At 39.7% G+C, this 27,874-nt stretch overlaps 3 protein-coding genes across 8 annotated transcripts in view; 1 reads left to right on the forward strand and 2 right to left on the reverse strand.

Moving 5' to 3' along the window:
• Nucleotides 1-3,247: 3,247 nt before the first annotated feature.
• LOC121681054 lies at nt 3,248-27,855 on the reverse strand. 5 transcript variants are annotated; one of them, XM_042060683.1, is made up of 10 exons: nt 16,985-17,040; nt 15,116-15,272; nt 14,778-14,921; nt 14,471-14,627; nt 13,250-13,487; nt 13,012-13,155; nt 12,678-12,843; nt 7,730-12,501; nt 7,454-7,506; nt 3,248-4,388 (listed from the first exon to the last, which is right to left on the reverse strand). In XM_042060683.1, exons 3-10 carry the CDS (start codon nt 14,896-14,898, stop codon nt 3,668-3,670), a joined length of 6,372 nt encoding a protein of 2,123 aa, XP_041916617.1. In that variant the 5' UTR covers nt 14,899-14,921; nt 15,116-15,272; nt 16,985-17,040; the 3' UTR covers nt 3,248-3,667. The 5 variants fall into 5 exon arrangements, with proteins under 5 accessions (XP_041916617.1, XP_041916614.1, XP_041916615.1 ...); XM_042060680.1 differs by lacking the exons at nt 15,116-15,272; nt 16,985-17,040 and adding an exon at nt 27,620-27,855; XM_042060681.1 differs by lacking the exon at nt 15,116-15,272 and having other exon boundaries at nt 16,985-17,094.
• purg (purine-rich element binding protein G) lies at nt 19,785-26,148 on the reverse strand. The gene has a single exon (XM_042060687.1). It carries the CDS (start codon nt 24,705-24,707, stop codon nt 23,700-23,702), a length of 1,008 nt encoding a protein of 335 aa, XP_041916621.1. The 5' UTR covers nt 24,708-26,148; the 3' UTR covers nt 19,785-23,699.
• Nucleotides 26,841-27,874, forward strand: part of wrn (WRN RecQ like helicase) — a 35,777-nt gene continuing 34,743 nt past the window's right edge. Inside the window, exons 1-2 of one of the 2 annotated variants that reach the window (XM_042060686.1) lie at nt 26,841-27,039; nt 27,522-27,596. In XM_042060686.1, coding sequence (XP_041916620.1) covers nt 27,531-27,596 — 66 coding nt within the window. In that variant the 5' untranslated portion in view covers nt 26,841-27,039; nt 27,522-27,530. The remainder of the gene's footprint in view (nt 27,040-27,521; nt 27,597-27,874) is intronic. The other variant, XM_042060685.1, reaches the window with a different exon arrangement.

A 27,874-nucleotide genomic window follows, 5' to 3' on the forward strand; every position in this document is an offset into this window, starting at 1 on the left:
CAGAGTTGCAACGGTTTGGCTTGAATTCCCTGCTACTTGAAAACAAATAAGATGGATGTTGCTGTTGGCGAACAGTGTGACACGAGTTAAGCTTTTATTAAGTTGGCAAAAGTTTGAACTAGCCAACTAGCTCTGCTGGTGGGAAACGCATGGGACTCATAGCGCTGTCCTATTGCGTGCAGAGGGAATTTGAAAGACAACCGATTATCCCGCCCCTCGGACTGAGCACTGCGAACGGTGAGTGCCCAGACCCTACATTTTAATGTGGGTCTGGCTCGTCGGGCTACCAGACAGCATCTCGAACTCGACGAACAGCAAAGAGGATGATTATGGAATGATTCTTCCCTTCTTGCTTGGTCCAAGGCGGTGGACAATGTTGACTCCCGCTTGCAACTGATCACACACATCCGGAGCCACCTGTTGAAGGATGTCTATAACTCTGCTTCTCACGGTCTCACCGTCAGACTCCTTCAAACCGTGTAGTTTCAAAAACCATCTCCAGCCATAACGGCGGGATTCATCCAGCGCAGATTTTAGATTGCGATTTTCCATTTTCAAAGCATGAACCTCTTTATCCACTTGATGCAATTCTTTTTTGTTCTCTGCCACATCTACCACAAGTTGTTTCACCGTAACAGAGAGGCTTTCTATTTCTCTTGAGGTCTCATGAGTCGTTTTTTCAATGATGGAAATCTTTCGGAATGTTACGTTGTGCTTAACAGACAGTTCGCGGATAGCAGCTAAAATGTCCATTTTACTTGCATTGTTCATGTTAGTTGTAGCCGACATTTCCGGTCCCAAGTGCTTACTTTTTTTACATGCTGGTTTCACAGGAGTATCTGGCTCGGTAGTTATAGTAAAGTTACTCTCAAAAGAAGGACTTGAGTCAAACCAAGTTTTACCGTCATCCTCACCCGAATCCAAAGGAGAATGAACAACGCTGGAGCTAGCTGAGTTCACTAACGTTACCTCAACGTCCATATCTTGCAGCATCTTCTTCTTCAATTTTACTTTACTTTGGTTTTTATTCTTTCTTCTTCCCATGCACCTAACTATTTCCTGAATTCTATATTACAAACTTTGTTGCTTTATAATGTGATTAAACTAGTTGCCAGTCCACTTCACATGAATTTGTTGACAAGTGTGAAATTACATGTCTATCCACAATGGCGCCATCTTGGCCTCCGATAAGCGCTTAGTAGCCATGACATCAACAATTCAGCTAAGCCAAAACACTCTGCACAGGCTGAAACAGAGATATGCCCAACCCCCCCTTGCTGTGGGTCCCTCTGGTAACCACCCGTTAGCCTCCACTGAAATGCAGACCTTGGAGAAACATAAACAACCTGCTCAACAATGCCCAGCCGTCCACTGGACAAGATAAGATGCACCTATTAAAGCTGCTGAGAGTCTATCAGAAAGGAAGGGTCATGTTGCAACATCAGTACCAATACCCCTCCCCACCTCCGTCGACTCCTTGCCACCACAAAGACACAACATGGAATACACTACTGGAATACCTGCTGAAAGCGGAGCGTCTACAACAAACTTTCCAGAACCTCAGCAGGCAGATGGAGACTCTGGATCAATATTCAACCCCAACCTCCTCGATTTCCAATCAGCACCCACACCCAATCACCTCCCCACCCAATCAAACTCCCCAGGCCACACAAACCCCCCTAATCCCCTATCACCATCCCCACCCCATCATCCCACCACCCAATCAAACTCCACAGGATCCCCTGAATACACATCACTATCCCCACCACATGATGTTCCCTGCAAGAATGGAGAGACTGCTACCAGTGTAATGCAGTGTTTTACAAGCCCAAGATCTTTAGCACCAAAGAAGCGCATTGCACCTGACATTGCAATGACATACGCCTCAACACAGATTCAGGTAAAACATCAGTCCTAGTGCTACTGGACCTGCAGCATTTGACACTGTTGATCACAATATTTTACTACACAGACTAGAACACTGGGTTGGATTTACAGGCGTAGTTATCAACTGGCTCAAATCATATCTACATGAAAGGAGCTTCTTTGTTGCCATCGGAAACTGTACCTCAACACAAATGTCCTTGACCTGTGGTGTTCCCCAGGGGTCAATCTTGGGGCCACTATTATTCAATCACTATATGCTCCCACTTGGACAAATCATGCAAAATAATTTGATTTCATATCATAGCTATGCAGATGACACACAAATTTACTTAGCTCTGTTGACACCTATGGTCCCATTGAATCTATGTGTCAGTGTATAGAACAAATCAACACCTGGATGTCTCAAAAAACTTTTCAGCTGAACAAAGAAAAAACTGAAGTAATTATATTTGGTAAAAAGGAGGAAAAGCTTAGGGTTGCCACTCTCTTTGACACAAAAGGGTTGAAAGCAAAGGATACTGTTAAAAATATATTGGTGTATCAACTGACAGTGATCTAAATTTCAACAGCCACATGAAAGCGATAACTAAATCAACTTTTTACAACCTCAAAAATATTGCCAAACTTAGAAAGCTGATGTCAAAACATGATTTAGAAAAAACTCATTCATGCCTTTATCTCCATCAGGGTTGATTACTGCAATGGACTGTTCACAGGCCTTCCTAAAAAAAGACTATCAAACAGCTTCAGGTGATACAAAATGCAGCAGCTAGGATTCTCACAAAAACTAAAAGAACTGAACACATTACTCCAATTCTTAAGTCCCTGCACTGGCTTCCAGTAGGTCACATAATTGACTTTAAAGCACTACTGCTTGTTTATAAATCAATAAATGGAGCAGGACCTAAATACCTATCAGACATTCTTCAGCAGTACACACCTTCTCATCCTCTTAGGTCCCAGGTGAAAAACCTGTTAGTGAAACCTGCTGTTAGAACTAAACTGGTGAAGCAGCTTTTAGCTGCGGCTCAGCTCTGGAACCAACTTTCGGATGACATTAAAAAGGCCACAAATGTAGCCAGTTTTAAATCTAGACCACACACCAATTTGAGCTTGTGGATTAACATCTATGTGATATTTGGAAACCTTTACACTTCTGAAATACTAAATATCACACCTTCATACGACGTACGTGAGTGTAGTGAAAATATGTCAGGACATCACAAACCACTGGCCGTTTTTTGTTGATCGTCATCTCACTTCTCCAAACCACAGAGGAAGAGCATTCACACCCTGCTCTTCTTTGCTTAGCAAGTTCAGACACAAACATGACACAAAACACGACAACACAGAAGAGGACTAAATGTAAACAACCAAGCAGACTTTATGGACATTTCACATTATACAAACAGGAATGTTTTAATTGAAATGGTACTTTAAATTGCAAACAACAACACTTTATTATTTCAAATCTGTATCGCAGGTATAAATAAATAAATACATCAATGGCATAGAACATTTACAGCATATGGATACAGTAAACAGATTCCATTTCCAGTGTACTTATCTCACCTTGTGTTCCATGTTTTCTATATACAAGGCATTGTCTGTACAAAAAATAACTATATGTATTAATTTCTAAAATCTTCTAAAAGGAACTTAGAGAGTACAAAAACTCAAAACAACATCTGAGCAGGCTCTCAGTATTACATAAGCATTTGTGCAAATGTGCTTCTGTATAGCTCTATTAACCTAATTACATCAAGCTTGCAGTCTTTCTCTAACTTTTCTGAGAATTAAGAGTGGTGTCATTAGGGGCTGCCTTGTTTGGCACAGCAGCAGTTGCAGATGTGTATGTGCAACCATTTAAAACAAAGAAAGGGTAGTTTAAAGGTGCATGTTCGTGGAGAAAAGCCGCATTATCAGCGCTAGACATAAACTGAATTGAGGGGTGAGGAGCTGGTGGAGAAGGTCTAGGTGCAAGTAAAGATGAAGGGAGCTGCAGTGATGGAAGTGGACCCAGTGTGAATGGGTTTTTAAGTTCTTTGGACACCCCTGAGTTTTGGGGTGTGTCCTTTGCCAGCATGGGACTGATTACTCCTTCATAAGTCGGCTGAAAAGCATGTGGAAGAAACTGTGGCGTCACCATGGTGGGTAATGGTGGAGGCATTAGTTTACCAGCTGGATTGTTTGGTAAAGGACACGATGGTGAGGGTTGCTGAGGTGGAATATTCTTCTGTTGTTTTGCCAATAGTAAAGCCCTTATGTGTGAGTGTGACTGTCGTCCTGGGGGAATAGCTGTAGGTGCTTGCGTTTGGGGAGGAGGAGGAGGAGGAGGAGGATTGTCTTGTGTCCTTCGTCTCCAGAGAGCTGCGTGCTGCTTCAACAGGTTATTACTGTATGCCCCCGGCTGGAACTGGACAGGGTTTAATAGGTTAACCTGAGGTTGGATGTAGTTTTGTGAAGGCTCATTATTTTGTCCAGTAGCAGGATGACTGTGTCTGTAAAAACATGTATCAAATAGAGTTATATAACTGTGATAATGTTATACTAACAAAGAATACAGGATATTGTCAAGACAGCATAATAATAAAATCTGACTAGTACCGATAGGAACATTTTGTCGACACCATTAAAAATAGGATCCATCTTTGTTCAAATATGTGGGTATGACTCTTAATATGTGAAAATCAAGATGTACCGTATAGCTGCACTTATTATAACCGCAGCACGGTGATGCCATGTACTAGCCAAAGAAAATAAAGCACACTTCTAAACTTCTCTCCATTCCCTGCAACTCATGTGGTGATCATCCAAGCAGCTATTGGAATGTGTAAGTTGCAGCGCCCCCTATGGACGCAATTTCAAATAATTTAGTGCACATCTAAAGAATGTAGTTATGCATCATGTCAAATTCAGTTCAGTTCAGTTCAGATATTGGCACAAATTTGTTTTGGCTGCTGAATTTTGATAGGCAGCTATTTTGTTGAGTGATTTCACAATCCGTCCATGCATACTTACTCACACACATAAACACATGGGTAGATTGACAAGTTTGACACACACACACACACACACACATATATATACATATACACACACACACAGACACACATGCTACATGCACATAGGTGAACACACACACAGATACATACGCACACACAAACACACACACAAACATGTACAGTATACACAGAGAAACATATACTGACATGCATCAGGGTGTCACTAAAGTATTCTTTCTCTCTTGTTGCAGACTTGTCTTATAGAAGAAGTGCATAGTTTGTATAGACACAAAAATGCACACACTCACACAGACACACACACACACACACACACATGCACACAGGCGCACATACTCCAACTTGATGTTCAAGCACTTCAGGCAGTTCAGTTGTTGTCTTGAACTGTTAGACACTGATTGAGTAATGAAGGGGAGAACATGCTAAACTTGATGCTTACAAAGAGTTACTGGAGTCATGGATGGAGAGAACTTGGAAGTATGATTTGCAGTATCATAAAATGCACTTTAGATCAATTTACGGATGATTGGGAGTACATACGTTGAGTTGACATCAAAATCATGTCACTCGGATGTGTTTTGAGAAAGTTAGCCTGTTAGTGACCATGGCATGTCATTTCGCCTCTACAAAAACGCTATTTTTATACCTCTTCTACAGTTCCAAACAACATTACACTTACGTGGTAGTGAGTAGAGGGTACCTAAAGCCAAACCGAAGTATCCCGAGGTCTTTATTAGGGATCGACCGATATGGATTTTTTAGTGCCGATACCGATTTTTTTCCATCAGCCTTAGCCGATGACCGATACAGGCTGCCGATTTTCTTGAGCCGATATTTGGAGCCGATACTGCTTTTATTTTGCTCCCTCAATTTACATCATACAAATGACACATAATTACACAAATGATGATAACAAATGTTATAAGTCTCAATTTAAAAAAGGAACATTTATTGAACTTATGGATGGGTGCACTGGATATGGTTAACTGTGCAAAATGCTTTCATCAACATCTTACAACACAGCCTTGATGATGCATTGCTTGCTGACATATTATAAGACATAATTCAAGTCATCACAAAATGTCCTTTGTCAACACATTTAAATAATTTAAGAAAACAATAAGCCTGAAAAGTAGCTATTGAAATAAAATGCTTGATTTGTCATTTTAGACTGCATGGTTTCAATTTTTCTATGTCTATATTTTTCTAAAAAAAGCTGCCAGATTTGTCAACCACAGAACATAAATCAGCAGAGGAAAATAACGTGGAAATAACGTGGTGTCAGATGTTTCTGTTCTAAACGGCATCAATTTAAAAAGGTATAAAAATGTATCTCTCAAAGTTTTAAAATCTCTCCTTCAGGTAGCGCAGCACTCTCATATCGCTGTGATGCGTGTGTCCCACTGAGTGAGACAGACCAGACGCACACACAAACTTCTGTTTGGTAGCTGACGAACCACCATTGAACTGGATTGATAATGATAACGTTAGCAAACGGCTCTAAACAAGTAAGGCATACACGGTATGTCTGGTACATGATAAACGTAAACACGAATTAATATTCAACACGTCTCTCATTATTAAAGCTCTGATATCACTGCGATGGCAACTCTGCCCCGCTCGAAGGGAGAGGGGGAGGGAGACGCACACACCACACGCGTCCAAAACTCAGCCAGGTGGTCGCTGAATAAAACTCCCACAAATATCTCGGAACAACGTCGGCATTACTTAATCATATGATTGACCAGTGTTCGTAACAGCTACCGCTAACGCATGCATACGGATAGCCTACAACTTAGCTATTTGCAGCTCCCTAAATACAATGGCAAGCATGTTTTATAGAACAGGCATTCAGGGAGGGAGACACACACACACACACCACACGCGTCCAACACTCAGCCAGGTGGTCGCTGAATAAAACTCCCACAAATACCATTGGCATTAGGCTACTTTCATATGACCAGTGTTTGTAACAGCTACCGCATGAATATGGATAGCCTACAACTTAGATTTTTTGCAGCTCCCTAAATACAATGGCAAGCAGTTTTATAAACGATCATTAAGCATTAAAAAAAGTAGCCTACCTATCTATCATTCGTGTTTTCCATTTGGACCCACAAACTTGCTTCCACCTAGCCTGGGTGTTCCCATGCTGCCTTGCGCGCGATTAAGTGTAATGTTGTTTGGAACTGTAGAAGAGGTATACAAATAGCGTTTTGTAGCGGCGAAATTACATGCCCTGGTCACTAACAGGCTGACGAGTTTTGACTAAAAACGGTAAAATCAAACTTTCTCAAAACACATCCGAATGACATGATTTTGATGTCAACTCAACGTATGTACTCCCAATCATCCGTAAATTGATCTAAAGTGCATTTTACTCCGGATAATTCCTTTAACAAGGAATTGCACAGGTCATAGAGAGAACTTTGGAAATGTGCTTTATTTCCTTCGTTTAGCAGGTGGTAACACCATGCGGTGTCATACACACTATATACCGATATGCGGTACATCTAGTTTTTTGTTTTGTTTTGCTCCCTTACCTCCTTTTGACTGCAAGGGGTGTCTTCTCCATAGTACCAATGCTTTTCCGCTTCTAAGGTGAGGTGAGGTAAGGAACACAAATTTCAAATCAAACCTTTTTGAAAATCCAAATCCAGACATGTTTTCCAGAGTCACATTTATGCTAGAAAGTTGCATAATATTTTAGATGCTGAAATCAATCAATTATTCAATCAATACATACATACATTGCATAAAGAGACAGGTCCAACACATATTCTTGCTGTCATTCTTGCTGCCTATGGTAAAGGCCTTACCTTTAAATAAAGTTTCTTCTCGGCCGCAGTCCTAGGCATGTGGCTTCCATTCATGTCCATTTGCGGCCCAGCAGACACCGTTCCACCATGGCTCTGTGGCATTTGTGTTGGTCTGTTCATCATAGGCAACCAGGGATTTGGAGTTCCATAAATAAGATTTGGACCCTGAAATTTTACGATGTTATCTTGGGATAAGGTATGTACCATATCCCTTGCCACCAAAATCTTTGATGCATCATATAGAAGGTGTTCCAATCCAAACCACGAAATCTGGCTATTGATCACTTTGCAGGTCTTCACACAGTTAATTTTCTCCTGGAGAAATCGACAAATAATGGAGAGATGTTCTGCCTTCCCAACATCAAAGTCTCCCGGCATCTTTTCAGCAGGAGTCTCCACAAAGGATATCACACGGTTCTGAAGCTTCTCTAGATGTTCTGAATTATCACCAAAGTTGATAATAGAACTAATTGGGACTGAAAGAAAAAAGTTATCGCAGAAAGCAAAGTTGTGCAAAGCAGCCTCAATTTCAAGCTTCTCCCTTTTGCTTTTTAGATACAAGTAATATGAGGTCTGTGGTGCCATTTTCAGCTGCTGATTTAGAGTGGTTACTGCTAGGCAGTAATTCTGTAATTTGCTGTAGCCTTCAATTGCAAGTCTTTGCTGGAATGCGGTGTAGACACAAGACTGTTGTTGATATCCGACTCTGCCTTTGAACAATTCGCCATGAAGAGAAGGATCATACCAAAGCAGAGTCCTAAATGTTTGCTTTGCAGTCAGATAACTCATTTTGTTCTCTATGAATTCTTTTGCCTCCACCATCATTTGCAATTCCAAAAAGGAATTTAATGCTTCATACTTGAGGTCAAAGGGGGCTGGTGGTTGATGTAAGTATTTATCTAAAATGATGTCACGAGTAACAATTCCACACCGGGCTGCAACACCCTGGTCCCGCTCAAAGTTCGAAATGAAATACTGGAGCATCATTTTTGTCTTGGTTAGCAATGAGCGTAGGACATCTAAGCCCCCGCAATCAGCCTCTTTTAGAAGGTTTGAAATGTCCGCTGTGTTAAAATGTCTCTGAAAAGGTGTAGTGTTCAATGTTTTATCGTACAGTTTTTGACCTTGTGTAGCTTCCAGCTTTTCAAACTTGACTTGATGGTCTTCACTATTTTGTCTACTGTGAGTTTTGGTGTTGTGTACTGGCCGGTTGTTGGAAATGGAACTCTGTCCATTGATCTTGTCCGTGCTTTGCACAAGGTGATCACCATCAGGGGGTCTTTGCTGCATTTGTTGAGGTTCAGATGGTAACTTGGGTCTGCTCAGCTCAATCAAAGGATATGGGATGGCTTTCTCCAAGACAGTACCCAACATGGTTGTGCTGTCAGGACTTAAACTAGGAACAGGTTCGGGACCATGGGTTATCAGTGACAATGTGCTTTTATCTAAAACAGGCACACATTGTATGGTTGTAATTGGATCACTGACAACAGCTGGCAGAATGTTCTGCTGACAAGTTGAGGTCACTGAATGGCTGGTTAAGTTGTCCCCAAGGGGTCCAGGATTAGGGAGATCAATTATTTGTTCCTTGACGGTAATTCTACATTCTGGATTCACCACTTCAGTGGTTTGTGTCTCATGTGGCAGTGGTGTTTGTGCTGTGTCAGCCTTATTTGGAGCACCCAAAAACTGTTGAAAGAGTTCTGGTGGAATTTCATCCAGTGGTTCCTGTAATTTCACCGTAGTCTCAAATCTTGTCAAATAGTTTCGCAGTTTACTTATGAGTTTGACCTCCTGAGCGTCTGTGTCAAATAGACATTTTTGCTCAAAAAGAGAAGGAGTGTAACTGTTGTCCACATTGCTGTCCACTACTGATTCTTTTGCATTTAATGGAGTCTGTAGATTAGCAGTCGATTCTTGCGGAAGAGATGCGCTGTGGTTACAGTTGTTTTCTAAGACTACATCGTTTGGAATCCCTGTCTCTGAATTAATGTTATGACTCAAACATTCATCAGCTGAAATTGCGTTTTCAGCTGGTGTCTCATTGTAAAGGCATTTGACCTCCTCCAAACTCCCACTCTCCTTTGTGACATCTTGAACCTTCTGCAGAACTTCACCTTTGTCTTTGTTTGTTGCACCTTCCATTACAACGTCCTTGTGTGAGTCTTTGCTCATGGCAGAGGGGTCAGGACTTAAATTGTTTCTATCAGTGCTGCAATTATCACTGCTATTTTGGCCTTCAGTGTTTTGACTTTGGTCTGTCGGTTGTTTTAAAGCTGTTGAAGGCACACATTCAGTGTGTGAGTTAGATATTTCAACAGCATCATTATCGCTACTGAATACTTTACTCCTATAACGTTGCTCCAGTCCGTCCACACCTTGCTCCAATTCAGCTTCATTCCTGGTTTCAGTTGTATGGGAGGGTTCTTTGCTGAAAACAGTATCTTTTCTCTTTTGGATAGCTGTTCTGTTTAATTTTGTTTTTCTGTCAACTCTTGGTAATGTCTTGAAATATTGTCTCTTTATATCAAACGCCTTTTTAAGGGTGGTATTTGAAGTGAACCTCTTTGATCTCCTGTGATAGATGGTAGATTTGAAATCTGACATTTTTCTTAATTTTTTATAGTGACTAGTCCTTAATTGACACTCATTGTATTTTTGTGTTAAAAATTTGACCAATTTAATGTTGAAGTTACTAATATGTTCTTCAGTTTTGCTTGATATCGACCCGGTGAGCCATTGTTTGTTTTCATCACCCTGCGTGTAGTCTTTCAGAAGGCTGGACAACGGTTGATCTCCCTTGGAACATGACAGGAGGGAAAATCTCTGAGACAGAGTGAGTGGTTTTCTGATGTTATTAATGTCTCTGACTGTACTTTTGATTGTAATTCCAAGCATGGGATGCTCTTCCCAATCACTCTTTTTTACATGCGGTAAATCACAATTGTTGTTAATAGATGTAGTGGTTTGGTCAAGACATTGAGGTTTCAGATATGGCTTATCATTAGTTGGGGTTGAATTTGGCAGCAGCTGACTAAGTTGTAGTCTCTCATACAACAACTTGTAAATTGTGTCACCACTGACCTCTAAATTGTCTGTTTTTAGATTGTGACAATTCTCAACATTTTCACTGTTTTTGAAATTCACAAATGTTTCCCTTTCACTCCATTCTTCATTGGAGTCAGTTATCCTCAGGTCTATGTCTGTTCCTTGGTTTGGTGACACTGTGGGTGCTGTAAGGATTTCCAAATTATTTGTAGTACATACCTCCTTACACATGCCAACATCCAGAAATTCTCCTTCATTCTCAAAAACAAAGTTTTCCCTTTGTTCCACCTCTCCTCTCTCGGGATCCCTAACGGACACCTCTTTCACTTCCTCTTCCCCTGAGCCTTCCATCCTCTCTGCTTCAGTGACTGATTGAGAAATCACCGGACCCTCTACAGATGATTCAGGAGAATCCTGTGGTATTGTTCTGGCCTTCTCCCTCTGTTTCTGTGCCTGCACTGAAATCTTTAGATCTCCACAATGTTTTGCACTCACCCGCGATAACAACAGCAAGCTTTTTAGCTCTTGAGAACTTGATCCCGAGCCATCGACTGTCTGTTCTTTATTGACAGTGTGCCCATTTGGAAGGGCATTATGTTCTTTCTCAATCAAATGTACTGCTGTGGGTGCAAATTTGACATGTTTGATTTGTTCTGATGCAACCTCTGGTGTGGCAATGTCCTTTCTGCTCTGTAAGATGTCAAACTGACCCTGCATATGAGTTGAATTAGATTCCAATTGTTCTTGTACTCTCAGTTGAGCACACATTTGTTTTATCATCTTGTCGTCAATGTGCTTACTTGTAATGTGAGTTTCAGTTGGGTAAACATTTCTCTCATTTCTCCTCTCCTTCGGCACTGATTGGTCTCTTTTTCTTCTGTCTCCAGAAAATAGTAATCCTCTTTTGTACTTTTCAAAGTAATGCTCATAATAATGGATTCTTTCCAGTAGCAGGTTTTTCTGATCCAAAAGCAAATCTGTCCGTGACCAAATATGCCGTATCCTCTCTGACTCGGTCATTTGAAAATACAGAGCGTATTTCTGAAATTTCATTTTAAATAGCTTTAAAGAAGGCAATTTTTCTGGTTTATGTCTCGACGAAATCTCTGCCACCGCAGTGTCAATAGTGCAAGTTTGGTCTGTGTTTTGGGGAAATGCTTCAAAGTGAGCTGGGGTACTTCTACATTCATTACCCTGAAATTGTGACCTTGGCAGATCTTTTTGTGCATTCAGCACATTGCCCTCAGGCATCGGACCCAACGTTTGTGGCGCCACTGAAGTAGTCCTGTTTGGGTCGCCCAACTCTCGTCCTGACAATCGTGGATCTCTCACTGTCTTAGAGGAGTAAACAATGGTGGAGATCTTTGCGTCTCCCTCTTCAAAAGGTTCGTTTTGAACTCTGGGAGCGGACATTTGGCTCTGTTGATTTAAAAAGGCTGAATGATGGACCTCAGTATTTCCATACTGAATGCTGTTTTCCAAAACAGGTGGGAAGCCAACCCATGGTCCATTCTGGAAACAATTCATAGCCTGAAGCTGAGGGAAAAATGGAAAGTACGAAGCTATGTTTTGATAGTCCGTTTTCCTCTCTACTACAGCTTCATGATGCATTGGTTCAGTCACATGAGGTCCTTGAGTGCCAAAATGTTTGAATGTTACCATGGCACTTTGTCCCTTTCCCCTTCTCTCTGCCACAATGAACGCCTTCAAACTTTCTCCTGGACCTAGGAGAATGCAATGACACACAGTATGAGCAGGTGTGTATGACACAAAGCACCTGATCTAGATTGTATGCATTCGTCTGAATGACAAATTGAATCATATATCAAGGAGATCACATAATCACATAGCAAGGAACATAGCAGGATAAGCAGCACATAAACAGTTATTTTGCCATTACCATGCTTTGGTGTTAATGGAACCTTTGGTGGCAGTTCAGTGGGTGATGCTGCCATGCTTGCTGACGTAGGCAAATTTACAGAAAAAATGGGAACCACTGCGTAAGGCAAACATTGGCGCGGCCTTGTGTTCAGATCATGGTTCTCATTGAAGTCAAACAAAAATACCTAAAGGATTGGGGGAAAAAAAACATAAATCTAATGAGAATAAGTCTTGCATAGTTTAAAAAACATACAGTATTCTTTATTTAGTTTAAAATGAAAACAAATTAAACTCATTTTAGTTTAATTTGTTTTCATTTTAAACTAAATAAAGAAAATAATGTCAAGACTTACAGAAGAACCAATGATTTGCTGTGGCAGACTGTCTCGAGGGGACACTGAGTCTCTTGACATATGGCAGTCAAAGGCAATGGTGGGATCCTGTGTGCCACTTTCCACCGAGCTTGGAGCTACTTTTTTCACTCTTCCAAACAGCACCTTTCCAGCAACACAGTAAGGATTTGTTGTATTTACAGCGTACAAAGAACAGTACATTGTGTGAACATACAGACATATTTTTCCCTCCACAGACCTTGAAAATGATCATGTTTTTGCCTGCTGCCAGCTGGATATCTGGATTTTTCAAGGCAACATCCACATGCCTGAACAAATACACTCCATGTGATGGCTTTCCCAGAGAGTGTTGGTTTGTTTTCTCAACCTTCAGGCCTTGCTGGTAAATTTCTGTTGTTTCTTGATCAGATGCAACCAGAAAGCAGAATCTCTCCTCAGTCTCTCGAAGATGTCTACCTTTTGAACGCATCTCTGATCTGAAAAAGTTATAAATAAGAATTCAAAATGATCACTTTTAACTGATACAAACACAATATACTATTTATCTGTCTAATTTACCCTGTGATTTTGTTATACACATACATACCATAAAAACTCAATTAAAAGCCTATAGTTCTCAATTAGAAACCTGGTCTGTTTTTTATGGACGTTTTTTTAGTTGTATAAAACTTCTTAAAGCCCACCACATCTCCCAGTTGAGCTAGTTCTATGCTGTTTATATCAGAGTTTCTAGAATAGACATTGCTTAAAACACATTTTCCACTGAGGAAAAGGAGTGTTAGCCAGAGTTCTTAAATGTTAAACTTCTGTTATTCTACTGTAGGCCTATACATAGAGCTTGGTTACCTAGATTGGTAAGATTCTCCACAATCCTCAATCATTCAGTTCGTTTCACAGAAACCATGTAGAGTACAGTCTTAAGAAAGTGGTGTCTGAATATATGTCCATTCCTCGATTATTTATACTGTAATCAATTTGATAGTATTTCCCAAATTTGTTTTGTGTGAAATTAATTAAAGGACTCGCCCATATAGAGGCCTGTCCCAAATAGAGGCAGGTTGAAATAGGCAATTGAAGTAATTAAAAGTGAGGTTTTTACAGTATTTGTTGAGGATAATGGTAAACCTGACGGCACTTTTATATTAAAAGTGGCATTAAAGCAGTGTTGGTCTAAAACGAACAGTCTAAAGAGAGAGAGAGAGAAAACTTTTTGGTCATGTTAAATGAAAGCTTTTCTCACCTATTTATTGGGTGATTTGTCCCAGATCACGTAAATAGTGTAAACATGCCCATTTGGCATCAAAAATGAACTTCAGGCGATAAAAGTTCTAGTTCCTTATATGAATGTACCTAAATGGTAAATTACTGCATACTGATGCCTTAATTTCTTGATTTCCACTTCTATTTTCACCCAGTTTCAAGTATTGTATTTGTTTGTATTAGCTAATCATAACCTTACCTTTTTTCTGCAAATTCTCTCAGTAGTTCGTCATTGTGCACAAGCTTGGCATCTCCCCACTTGCAAGTCCCCTTTACCAGGTCTAACATTAAGTCACGTAGGGTTGTTTCAATGAGAGCATAATCCCTGCTCTCTTTTGCACAAGGCTCAAGCACAGCTGTCAAATGGAAAAACACGGTTTATGTCAAATGGTAAAAATTATGATTTAAAACAGTATATTCTGCCCTGCAACCACATGGTAAAAATTATGATTTAAAACAGTATATTCTGCCCTGCAACCACAATGAGTAAAGTTAAAAGTTCAGACCTATTCCAGAGGCTCTTTTCTTCCTGGGAATGATGAAATTTTTAAACTTTGGGGTCCCAGTGAGGTGTGGTGAGCTCAGGAACGGGATCACCCCTCTGTTCCCGTCACATCGCGTCTCCATGTCTCCTATCCCAGAATATCACCCTGTTTTAAAAAAGGACATTGTTTCAAAAGTTTATTAAGGACAAAACACTGAGCCATAAAACAGTAAATATATACAACGTACATCAATTGTTTTGCCCCACACGTTGAGTTTGGAATAAGGAGTTCTTCCGTAGAGATCTCCAGTTAACATGGAGTCTCTGTCTATTCCCCTTTAAATGTGCCTCTAAACGTACATGTGAGTTTCATATGTTGTTCCTCATTATTGCATTGGGTGGAAATGTCATCATTTCTCAGTTCCTCTTAGTGAGCTCAGTGGTCAAGTTTTGTGCTATCTTCTGTTTTTCAGTGTTGTCTTGACATAAACGTTCTGCATATTGTTAGCATTTCCCACTAACGGACAAAAGGAGCATTTTCATTTTCATTATCAAATGAACGATCCCATGTGCCATTCCTGCTGTTTCTAACAGAAAAGGTTCATTATCTACACTGTCTGTGTCCATGTTACCTTAACTCAAACACCATACAAAAAATCTTAATCCTGCTTACACATCACACATTCATGATTCTCAACAACTTATCTCAAACACATTTAGACAAGTATTTTATTTGTAAAATCTCACCAGGTTCCATTTTAGCGCAGTGTTCAGAGTAAATGATTGCCACAAAAATAGCTGTCTGTTTTGTGCTGTTCCCACTGGCCCTATCTTCGACCTTTGCTTACTTATGCATGATAACGGATTGGATTACTTTAACCATGTCACAAGCGATCATAAAAAGAGGAAGGGTTTGGTCAAAGTCCTTTGGGCAATAAATTTAACAGAAGTGACATGGACTATCATCCAAACTGTTGAAACTACATGTGTTTTTCATCTATACCTTTACAGTATAACATATGAGAACACCTTATTTGAAGTTAAAAATATAGTCCTGAGCACTACAAAACAGTTTATAAGTACAGATTTGTGTTTACTATGTTGTGATGTAAACTGAAATGTTTTTAACAGAACAGAGGGTGTTCACTGATCACCTTGGCAACCATGTTCATACTGTCATTTTTTACTGGAAAAAAAACTGAACCTATGAGCAGTGTTAATCACAACCGGAGGTGTTGTACGTGACCCAAGCAGCACATGAGTCTGACTTTTGGTAACAGACACTGTTAGGGGTTCTCTGTGGTTTAGTCTTGCATATATAGGCTACTTTGCTCTTTTAGAAATTAGTTGAATATAATAACCTGTGTAGGTTTGCTTTAGGCCTAATAGTATGTATTGTAATATGCTCTAATGCAGTGGTTTTCAAAGTGGGGGCCGTGAGGGGGTGCCAGGGGGGCCTCAGCAAGTTGGAAGGAAAAATAAAAGCAACAAATAAATACATCTGAAAAGTTTAAAATATACCTATTACTATGAGGATTGTTATACAATGGCATTATAATAATGTGACGCATATCTGAACATTATATTTCCCATGATAATGACTTGGAATAATAGTAGAGTGATAGCTCTTATACAGCAGAAAGCCCCAAATACATTTTTTACACACTGTATGCTCCATCGCGAAGTGCTTGTGGCTAAAATAATTATTAGGATTAGCTTAATGTATTTTTACATTTGCCGTAGTATTGTCAATGGGTTTAATAACACATCAAGGGGGTCCTTGGCCAGAACCTAGTGGTATTTGGGGGGCCTTGTCGTGGAAAAGTTTGGGAACCCCTGCTCTAATGTATGAACTATATTTATTTCAATTTATCAATTCGTTTTCACAAAATTCAACCAAAGTCATCATTTAGTAACCATTTCATCAGAACTTTCCATTTCTATGCCTCTGCCTGTATGCCCTGCATACTATGCACAAAAAGTTGCTAATTCTTTGCATGTGTTTGTGAAATTTTGCTTTTGAAGAAGAGTTATTGATCTGTGCAATAGGCCCGATGCATTGTCAGACATTGGCATCACAACAACTATTTTGAAAACGGACACCGCATGGAGAGTTTACACTTTTGCCTGGCTTTGAATGTCTAAGACATGCTAAATTACACAAATATGTTAAGAAGTTTTGTATGCTGTTTGTCAATTCTGTGGGTGACGGAAACGCCAATCACTTACCATTTGAAAAAAGACTCAAATCCTGTGGATAGGTAACAGTTTCTTAGCGAAGCGTGGTAAACAGTTTTGTAGGTGCAGTTAGAGGAACATAGAGAGATACCAAAGAGGAAATAACTTGACCTCAAACACGTAGCACAGGAAATCACCCAGCTCTGCTCAAAACTCTAACCTATAGCAGAGCTATTTTTCTCCGTCTAAAAACCACAAAAGCTCACATGATCACTCATGTGATACTTTCAGTTGAGGCTACAGAGGAATGGGAAATATTATCAAACGTATCAGTTGTAACTGAGTTTGTTTATTTTAACAGGTGCATTGTACTCTCCAATACTGAATCTGATGAGTCCACAAAGGCCACGGATAGTTCTCACTGGTTAAGCTTCATTATGACACCATCACATTACACTAACAGTATCAAGAGGAACAGTAGTGACATCTCTGGTCAAACATTTGCATAGTTTGTCATTATATAGACAGTTTTTGTAGATGGACAAGTGCCCGTCATGGGCGGCATCTGTGTTTGAACTTCACCACAGGTTAGTCACATAAACTAATTTCTGTATGAAAACCAGCATAACAAATGTCAAACAGGTACATGATTCAAATATTTAACACTTTGTTCATCTTGTTAAGGAAAAAAAGACAGAGTTTGTGTGAAAAGCATATTAAGCAGTAAGAAAGACCTATCTCAGATGATGAGGTTTAGGGTAAAATATAAAGCATGCATGCATGCATGTGTGCTAGACCTGCTGTGAACGCAAGATGTGAAAGGCTAGTGTGCAGCATTTATGGAAAACAAGGCACATTTTTTCAGATTTTTATTCAACAGTAAAATAAAATGAACAATGGTACATACAACCAACATATCTGCATGTTTCCTTTAAAAACCTTTACATTTGCAACCTTAACTCAATTCAAGACAGACTTTGCTCTTCACCGTGGAATACATAAAAACTATTTAAAAAACACAAAACATTTGAATCAGAAGCATGAAAAAAAAGTTTTATAATTTCATTAGATTGTCTACTGATCTTTTGGAGTTTACACACAGAGGCTGGGTAACTGTAAACAGGCATTGTTTGACTGATCACTATTTTCCTTTGGCTGGGAGGGGGGCTTGGGGTGTGGTGTGGGGCAGGGTCTCTCGTTCACGACTGCTCTGAAGTTGTCAGCAAATGGCTGGGAATGTCAGTCCGGCCAGGAACACAAACCACCGTTTTGGCCAGAGATACAAGACGATTTTAGAAAGTGCTGTGATAACAAACACACCCCTGGTGCCAGTGCAAACAGCTCTGCAAACAAGTGTACAGTGTAGGTGTAGGTATGTCTTGATCAGCTTCGAGGTCTTGACCCTACTTGCCAGTGTGTCTGCAATTTACAGTTACACTAAGCCACTTTGTGTTCAGGGAGGACATTTTGTATTTTTTATTTTTTATTTGTGGTATAACCACAACATCTAACTTCAAGTTTATTCTCTACTTTTTTCACTCAACATGCATGCAGCTGGGGTCCATATAAGCACCTTTATATTGTATAATATAGCACCATGTTAAAACTTCTTTTTGTTTTGTTTGGACCCAACTGTTGGCATGCAACTTCAAAAACTTCAGATTTTCTTCAGATACATATCCTACATTGCAACCTTTTACAAACAATTACAAGGCAATTAATAATTATTCATATGGTACCATACATGAAGAACATAAACTGATACAGTACACACATTAAAGAAAGTGCTACAATACCGAACAATTGCTTTCTTGTTTTGAGTCTTATAATACTCTATGAGACTATAATAGGACACGCTAATGTTATACATTACATTATCCAAAGATACACCAAAACAGCTTTGTATCACCATTTCTTTGAGGGAAAAATCATCAAACATTTATTATTCTAACTCCCCATTCACTTCTGCAGAGATGGCATGATAAATATAAAGCAAAAAAAGAAAAACCAAGCTTCTTCATATCCGAAACTTTCACAGCACACTATACCTACACAACTATCAATTAGTAACACATGTAAGTAGGCCATACTTTATGACCTAATCCTTAATTGTCACTGAATAGAGGTGACTTTTGTTATTTGTTAATATGTAACAACCATTTATGTTTTGCACAGTAGAACTCTCCTTTGAACTGCTGAGGAGAATGGGTAGATGATTCACTTCAGCACATGAACTATCTGGTCTTGGGACCGTAAAGAAAAACCTAATCTAAATCCATACAATCAAATTGTAAAGACTAAGGCTTATGGGTCAAAATGGGTCAAAATTGTAACAGTCCGAATCAAATTTATTCAAGTGCTGGGAGAGGATATGATTGCTTTTTGACCAAATAAGCACCCTTTTTTTTCGATCATGGTGTGGTTCGTAGCAGATCTGAAATCAATCGGGGAATCTGATCATTTTTGGTGGCTAGATACCACTGAGTTACAATGGAATAGCAGCTAAACACACTGACTCCCCCCCCATTTTTTAAAGGAGAATTCCGGTGTGATATTGACCTAAAGTGTGTTGAAACATGATACCGAGTGTGAACGTATGTCTCATAGCCCATCTCGACTTGTCCCCTGCACTCCAAAATCTGGCGCTAGTTAGCCGATGCTACCAACAGCTTTTTCAATGGTGGTGCTTCGGCATCGGGCTAGCCATGCAAATAAATCACTGTTTTACACCATTTACGAGGCTCAATGTATCTCCACACTTCATTGGTAGACTTCCGAGGGCCCTGACATTTAAAACGAGACATTGAGAACTTTGAAAAAGCACTTTTTTGACAAGCCGAGATGGGCTATGAGACATACGTTCACACTCGGTATCATGTTTCAACACACTTTAGGTCAATATCACACCGGAATTCTCCTTTAATACGTCCATGATATAATAAAGGCAGTTCCACTTTGTTGACATAAAACAGAGTTTTTAAAATCAGCACATACACATACTGAGAACATAAAATCAAATGAAATTGTATTATAAATATATCTTAATACATGTCTTTTTTCTTTTTGTTGTTCTTGAGGAGAGGGCACCGTGAGTGCACACATTTTAAAGTGCTTGCTTGTTTGTTAAGCTGATATTGTCTACCCATATTGACTCGTGCAAAGATAACTTAAGACACATCTTTGATAGCCTTTGTCGGTTCAGGTAAATGTACTGCTTTATTTAAAACCTATATGTCTCTTCTTTTAAGTTTTGATGCCTGCCACAGCAATCACTGTGAGGCTGTACTATACTTTTACATGTTTTTCTGTTCAATGCCCTGATTTAGCCTACTATCTAAACCTAAACAACAAATCTATCATTCATTTTTTATGACTAAATAAGAATATATATAGAGATTCTTTTTCCATAGCTTCACAGAGCTTCAACACTCATGTCATTTGTGTAACCCAGGGGTAGCAATCTGCTCTATGAAGAAGGCATAGCTACTGGAGCAGCCCTTATTACAAAAATAAGTAAGTATGCACAGCCATAGTAAAGATTGCACTGTGTGGTCCAGTTTTATAGACGGACCTCCATTTTAGATGTACAGGCGTCATTTTTTTGTTGTTGGTGGTTTTTTGTATAGGGAACTCTGTTGGTAATTTCCTCTTATCTCGTGCTGCCACTCTCTGTTAAAGAGACTGAACGACACTCAATAGCACCAAGACGTGAGTCAACTTAACATGAGGTGCTGCTATACGTGATTTTACTTGGCAATATGGGTGTTCTGTGTTGAAATTAAACATATGTGGCCTGGCCAACAAAGAAAAGGATTGTCTGTTAACAGGCTTCTGTTGGCACCCTATACAAAGTAAAGTCAGCAAAGATGGAAAGAAAGTGCTCTTAAAGTGCTTCCTCTTGGAAGTGCTGTTCAACCTCTTGGAATTATATTTATAGCATATTCAGGTGCAGACTTTTAAATTAACTGGTGTGGACATGGCCTGTGTGCATACACACATTCTGTAAATGAAGACAGAATAACAAATTTATATGGATTGATTTCAACAATTAGGAGGAATGTGTCATAAAATATCAAATATTGTTGAATGTCGTTGACAGTAGTCAACCTCTTTTGATAATAGAAGCACAAAGTGATTATTTTTCAGACAGACAGTGACATGTTATCAGTGTATGCACCACACCATTTACACAAACCTGTTAGTATAGAAATGAATAAAGAAAAGTAAATAATAATTTTTCTGATATTGGGGGAATATTTGTGCTTTAAAAAGTATTTTCTATAGGCATATTTGTCATTACTTCTCTTTTTTTCTTTTTACAAAACTCCTTTCAAATGAATAAGAATCTGCCAGGTGCTTTCTCAGTGACCTCACAAGTTTATCTTGTGCTTCTCATGCAACTGTTTTCCACATGGTGTTTGAGTTGATGGTTAAAACTGATGTGAATTTCAAATACTACCCCTACCAGAGGCTGCCACGGCCAAATTCAAAGTACGTAAAACAACATGTGGCTCCTTATACTTATTTTCTGTTAGCAATCCATGTGGACAGACATAGAGCTACAACACAGGAAGGTCACTCTTTACAGAATCACATTTTCAAAAATTGGAAACCAACTTAGACTTAACATTGACAACAGCATGAAAAAGTTACAGTATATATATACTTGTAAAGATGATGACAAGAGCTGAGGTCAATGCACATTTCTCTCCAGAGCACTTAATTTATCTGTTTTTTTCATAGCAGATGTAATCAATGCTACAAAAAAATGTGGACTAAAATTGCTTCACTCTGTAGACCAGAGGAATCAGGTAGAATGTAATGCCCTTTTACAAAACTACTGAGTGCACTGAAGCCCTTAATAGAATCTATATATAAATCAGGCTGAGTGTTTATGTGTACTACCACCCATAAATATCACCGTCATGATAAAATGTACATTTATGTGTATTCACAGATTAAACAAACCAGAAATACCTTTATACATGTAAAATATTTCTTTAGTGATCTTTAAAATTATTTTCCCAATTTGAGGGGGAAAAAATGAGGAAGAAAAACTGACTGTGAATAGTGATGGGAATCATAATGTTTGCTGAATCACAATCACAGATCGAAATTAGTTTTGGCGCAAGGCTCATTGTTACAATACAGCTCTGTGTGTTTATGTATGTATGATTTAGCTGTCTCTTGTTGTTATCCACCTGTTCCAACTGTCTCTGCCATTCATTCAAACATACACTAAATTTCCCAGAATGTGTTAATAGCCTAGCTACCAACTGGGCATTCTGTTAAAATAGATCAAACTCTATAATAGGGGCCTTGCATTCACTGTGTTTTTGTGATATAGGCCTATGATTTATCCAATGAAAATTGTCATCATTGTGTATTAACAGAATTACTGTCATAGCCAAACCTTGCGAAAAAGCACTCAATAATACTCTTTTAGTTATTGTATAATGCCCCCCAGGATTTGTTTAAGCAGTGTAAAACCTAGCCTAGCATCTGAATGATGCCCATTGACTTATTACTTGGAAGGCCTTGTTTTGCTGTGGTGTTGCTGAGGGTAATGGTGGCTGTTTGAAATTAGCCTATAACAGTATAAAAATCAACAGCTTCAGATAAAGTAGGAATTAGGTAATGCAACTACAACTATGTATGCACAGCAAAAAAATCTTCATTGTTCCAGTTTTGCATCATTTTCTTTTTTAAAACCCGCTGCTTGAATGAAGCTGCACATGTAAGATCATAATTTTTATATGTGATTCGCAAAAGAAATGTAAAATCTTATGAGAAAGTTTTTTTTTCCATTGGCTTTTTAGCTAAACTGAGAGCATGGGCAAAAATGCTCAGCTCAAACATTGCACATGATTTCACAAGCTATGGTTAAATTCTATATATAAAAAAACTGTACTGCAAATTTACTTACAATTGCCAAAGTGAACTATAATGCCATGAATTTGACATAGGTTTAGGGGCAAAATTACATTTCTTTCAAGTATCCAAATTGTTTAAAAGGCTTTGCGATGCTTAGTCATTTAAGATACACCAAGCCACAAGCAGATTGTTAAGGCTAAGGACAGACTGTTCATCAGTAATGTTAACCTGTTATAGAGTGTCTGTTACTAACCCCTGTGAACTAGCTTGGTCTGGGCATTATTTTAATAGCAGCAGAGAAACAAAGGCATATAGACTTTCACCATTGATCAACATTTCTCTTGATTGACATCTGCTTACATCATTAATCACTATCTGCTTGCATCATATATTACTCACTATCTCACAATAAATGACTGCTTGAAGCCTATAGACAACTGTGAATTGGTATGGCGTCGGCTATTAGTGTGGGCAAATCATTCCCAATTTAATAACTAACTAGCAACCTGTGCGCTCAGGGCATTGCTATTATTGACGGTTATACGACCATGCCTGATAATTGACACGCGTGTTAGCCTATCTCATAATCATCAGGTGGCGCATCAATAGCAGTTTAACTGGGGACAGAATTTTTTGTGGGAATATCTACAACAGCAAATATCTACTGTTTGAGTCCCTATTGGTTCCTTACGTCAGTGAGGTTGCCTTGGGCCTGCACATTCTGACAGACTTTAACTGACCTAGAGATCGACGAAATTAGGACAACTAAGTACAGTTTTGTACAGTACAGATTAAGAGGTAAATTATCTGAAAAGAGATATTGTATAAACTAGAGGTTATTGTCATGTTCCGCTTTTTTCAGGTGCCTCAATCAAATCATCGTGCGCTTTCATCAATCCTCTTGTTCTTCACTATCTGCGCGCGCCTCTGTCCTCTTCTCTTTGTGACACGAGAAAATCCGCCGCATTTCTTCCTCGTACCTAATGAAGTTTTCTCCAAATCTAGCCCAGGCTTTGAGAGGAACAGTGATGGTGTTACGGTATGGCTGTCGTACCTCACTTATCTTTAAAAATACACCGTACCTGTTGGAACCAACGTCGAAATAGAAGCGCTTATTGTCAACTCGAAATGATGCTGCCTCCGGAAGCTCGGGAGATTCGTCGTGGTTCCGGGCAACTCTACTACGTTCATCAGTGTCTTCGTCGCCGTAGTCTTCTATCAGTTGTGAGAGTGCATCTCTGAATTCGATAAGCCCTTGTGCTGGTAACACTATGGTCTGCTCTATTCCCTGGCCATAGTATCCCATGGTACCATGTCCTCTGCTGACAATCTGCCTGATGCGCAGGAACCTGCCCCGTTGATTCTCCTTCAAGTCTAGATAGTATTTGCGGTTGTCCCTCTCAATTAATTCACTTTTCAGAACCCGGTGGGTATGCTCTTCCGATGCTGCTGAACCGGTGGGAGAGACTGGTGGTACGTGATCCTGCTGTCTTCTACGAGGCTCATGCGGACGGCCTTGGCCATTGCTTTGCTCCTCTGGTCGTGGCACCTGGCCACCGCGCAGCCCAATGTGAGCATAATAATCTATGAAGTCTCCAAGGCTATACCTCAGGTCGGGTGCCATTGACATAGAGAGCGTCAGCTTGCTCTTTCGGATGTTATCATGTCTGCCTCTCCCAATCCAAACCTCGGCAATTTTGAGGAATCGCCCCCTCGCACTCTGTTTTACGTCCAAATAGAAACGTTTCTTCTGAATGTCGACTCGCTTGGAGGCAAGCTCTTGAATGTCTATGCCCTGCTGAGTGCCAGGGTGAATGTACTGCTGTGGATACGCGCCTCTAGGAGAGGAATCTGATGTAATCCTTAGTCTACCTCTTTCCATCCCTCTAGTATCAGCCATTATAACTCAAATTATACCACCGCCGAGTAGAAGACACGCCGTATTCCTCTCCATTTCCATTCTATCGGGCTGTCGATAGAGTGTACATTTAATTATTCAGCTTGCCATCTTAAGCTCGCGACAAGTTTGAAAGATACCTCGATTGACCTGAAAATGGCAGCTACCCGGCTAGAGACATCAGCTGATCGAGCCACTCTGTCCGAATAAAGGTCAAGCGCTGCGTTGGAAGTCACACCGATTTTCCACCATACTTAGTTAGCTAGTTATTTCTCCCTTTCCAATTATCTGACAGTTATCCATGCAAGCTCGATGAAAGAAGCCAGAGAAAATTCATCCAATCCAGGGTCTCTTTAGAGGGCGCTGCTTCTATGAAGGCGCAGAATGAACTCAATGACCCATCCCCCTCCCTTCCCGTGTACACTCAGTTTTAAAGGGACGGAGTACAGGTTTGGGCTGAGCGCTGAGTTTTTATTATATGCTGATCTTATTGCTTTAAATTACACTCGCTAAGCATGGGCACCACATTTTGGATTTTCTGTTTCAGTGCAGGACAGGCAGGGGTGCTTTTACCTCAGATGACTTTTTGTGCAGGATTAATGCACACCGACTGAAGTATTTTCTTGCAGGTTTTACGCACTAGGGTAGAGCCTATTCTGCATTTAGAGAGCAACATTCGGGAACTCTCCTGAAAACATTATGCATGCAGTTTTACCATATTTTGCAGTCCAGACATTAAGCTTTTAACTCATAGCCTATTTATTCACTTTATGTTCACTGGCATATTGCAATCAGATTGAATTTGATCTGTGATACTAAACACCAGATATACCTATTCTAATGCAATCCGAAAGTGAATTTGAATTTGATTTCCACATATTCCAGCCTATATTAAATGCTTCTGGGCACCAATATTGCCATTCTGAGTAGCAGTCGCGCTGTCCTGAGTTGATCATTTTAGCAGACAGCAAGACACTAACCAAGTCAGTGCTTTGGCTGATTTAAATCACTGTAGGCTACTACCAGGAGTCTACAATAATGAGCTTGATAGCCCCTCCTCTATATGTAACTGATGTATTTTACATGAACGTTTGCTTATGTATCCTCCTGTGTGAGTTTTAGCATTATCAACTGCTTTACTTGTGTTGAATAGTCATGGCAATATACTGGACCTCAGGCAACAGTGCACAGCAATATCCTTGTGGTCAGAATAAAACAGAATTGTGCAATCCACAATTCTATTTCATTCTGTGTGCATTATTTCTAAACTTATACCAAGAAGCCATCTATTTAAAAAAAATATGAATTTATTTACATATAGTTATACTTATGATTCCTTTGAAATAGCCTACACGTGACGATGTATGGTATCTTTGCATTTGCATAATTCAGAATCGTAATCAGCCCTCATCTCCTCACCAGTGAGGTGTTGGATGATAACATCCCTGAGCCAGACTGGCACAAAATGACAGCCTACCAGTGGTGCAGTGATGTCAGGAAGCACTCAATGAACTGGATACGCGTGGCCAGCTCATTGGCCCAAGCAGTGAGGGAATTTATTTTAAATGGGGGTCACCAGTTTTCTGTGTCATGTCACATTGCGGGCGTACATTTGTCAGCGATGTCCTTTTAATCCTGGAAAGCATTTGGGACAACTACTGGATATTTCTTAGCTACTCCAAATAACGACTCGGGGGCGGCGAGAAGGAAAGGAAGAAATGCTTCACCGTGCATATAGCCCGAAAGATAAAATAAAATCGAACACGATACAATCAATTTCTATATTGTTTATTTACACGATGGTGCAGTGGCCTAAAATAGCTCCGCTTCAGCAGTAATTTAGTAGTTTTGTCAAAATGTGCAATCTCGCTGCTATGCCCGCTACTCACGTGCTGAATCCAACCATCGAGAACTTTTATGCATCTTCCCCAGAAATCAGTAGTAGCCTAAGCCTCTACATTTAAATGCACATAATGCACCCGAACAGAGACAGTGTAGGCTATCATATAGACACACGAAGGCTACATATTAGTCAACTCTTTGTGTAATTCCTATTCCAATCCAAAAGATGGCGATCTCGCGCCATTCTGTTACAGCAACAGTGGTGAAAGCGTAAACAAAGTAACACATGGAAGAAGATGGCGGGAGGAGTGTCACATCAGAGCCCGTGTTCTCCTAGACTAGTTTAGAAAGTCTCTGGTCATATTAAACATAACTCGAATTTGCATTTGAACGTCCAACTTAATATATTGATGCTTCGATAGTACGGTACATTCAACAGTAACTTTATGTCAACTCCAAATTACTGACAGTGGCTACTAGAAATGCCATCAAGGTAAGTCACGAGGCGGTCTTCCGGGGACTGATTTTCATTGCTTCTCGTAACGTTAGTTAGCTACTTTGACAGTGCCTTGCACACAAGCTGTCCATAGATAGCAACAATAACAAAACGACCAATAGATGATTTGTTTAACCTATAATTAATTAGAGAGCGTATAAAGATTGTATAATGACACACGTGACATGTTCGTCGGGAATGGAATTAAGACAATAGAGGCTAATGTTTTTGGCCAGAATAAAATCTCTTATTTACGGTATTTATTTAAGTTGTAAGGACAATAATCATTAAAGGGGATATAATTTAGTCGACAACTTTGATCCTGGCGTTATAGTCTTATCCACACCAAAGAGTAGCCTATAGCGTATAGCCCATGATACTCTTTGTCACTGTCATTTGCATCAAATTAGGACATTGTTTAGATCCAAGAAGTTCTATATTCGGTGAAATTGGAATTTCATGTTTACTTTTGTGCTCAGATTCTAAATATGACTGACAGAACATTACCAGGATGGATGTCAAACATGCAAAACTCGGAAAAAGCAACAGAACAGGTAAGTTCTAGAAGTAAACTTACCAGGGTCGACATTTAGGCTATGCAGTGCAGATTCCTCTTTTCGTCGTGTTAGTGCGCCTTTCTTGTACATTTCATCGTCGAATTAAGTGTATTTTTCATGTCCATTCCAAAAGTAGTATTTTCTTCATTCATATCCATATCCTTACAAAAGAACAAACTCATTCTTTGCCTTTAGCCGGAGAAATGAGGTGTGTCCTACCATGGAGTAGGCTACGTTAAAACGTGATTTGCATGATGTTTACGTAGGTGTGCCAT

Source organism: Alosa sapidissima, chromosome 13 (genome assembly GCF_018492685.1).
Source record: "Alosa sapidissima isolate fAloSap1 chromosome 13, fAloSap1.pri, whole genome shotgun sequence".
Lineage (NCBI taxonomy): Eukaryota > Metazoa > Chordata > Actinopteri > Clupeiformes > Clupeidae > Alosa > Alosa sapidissima.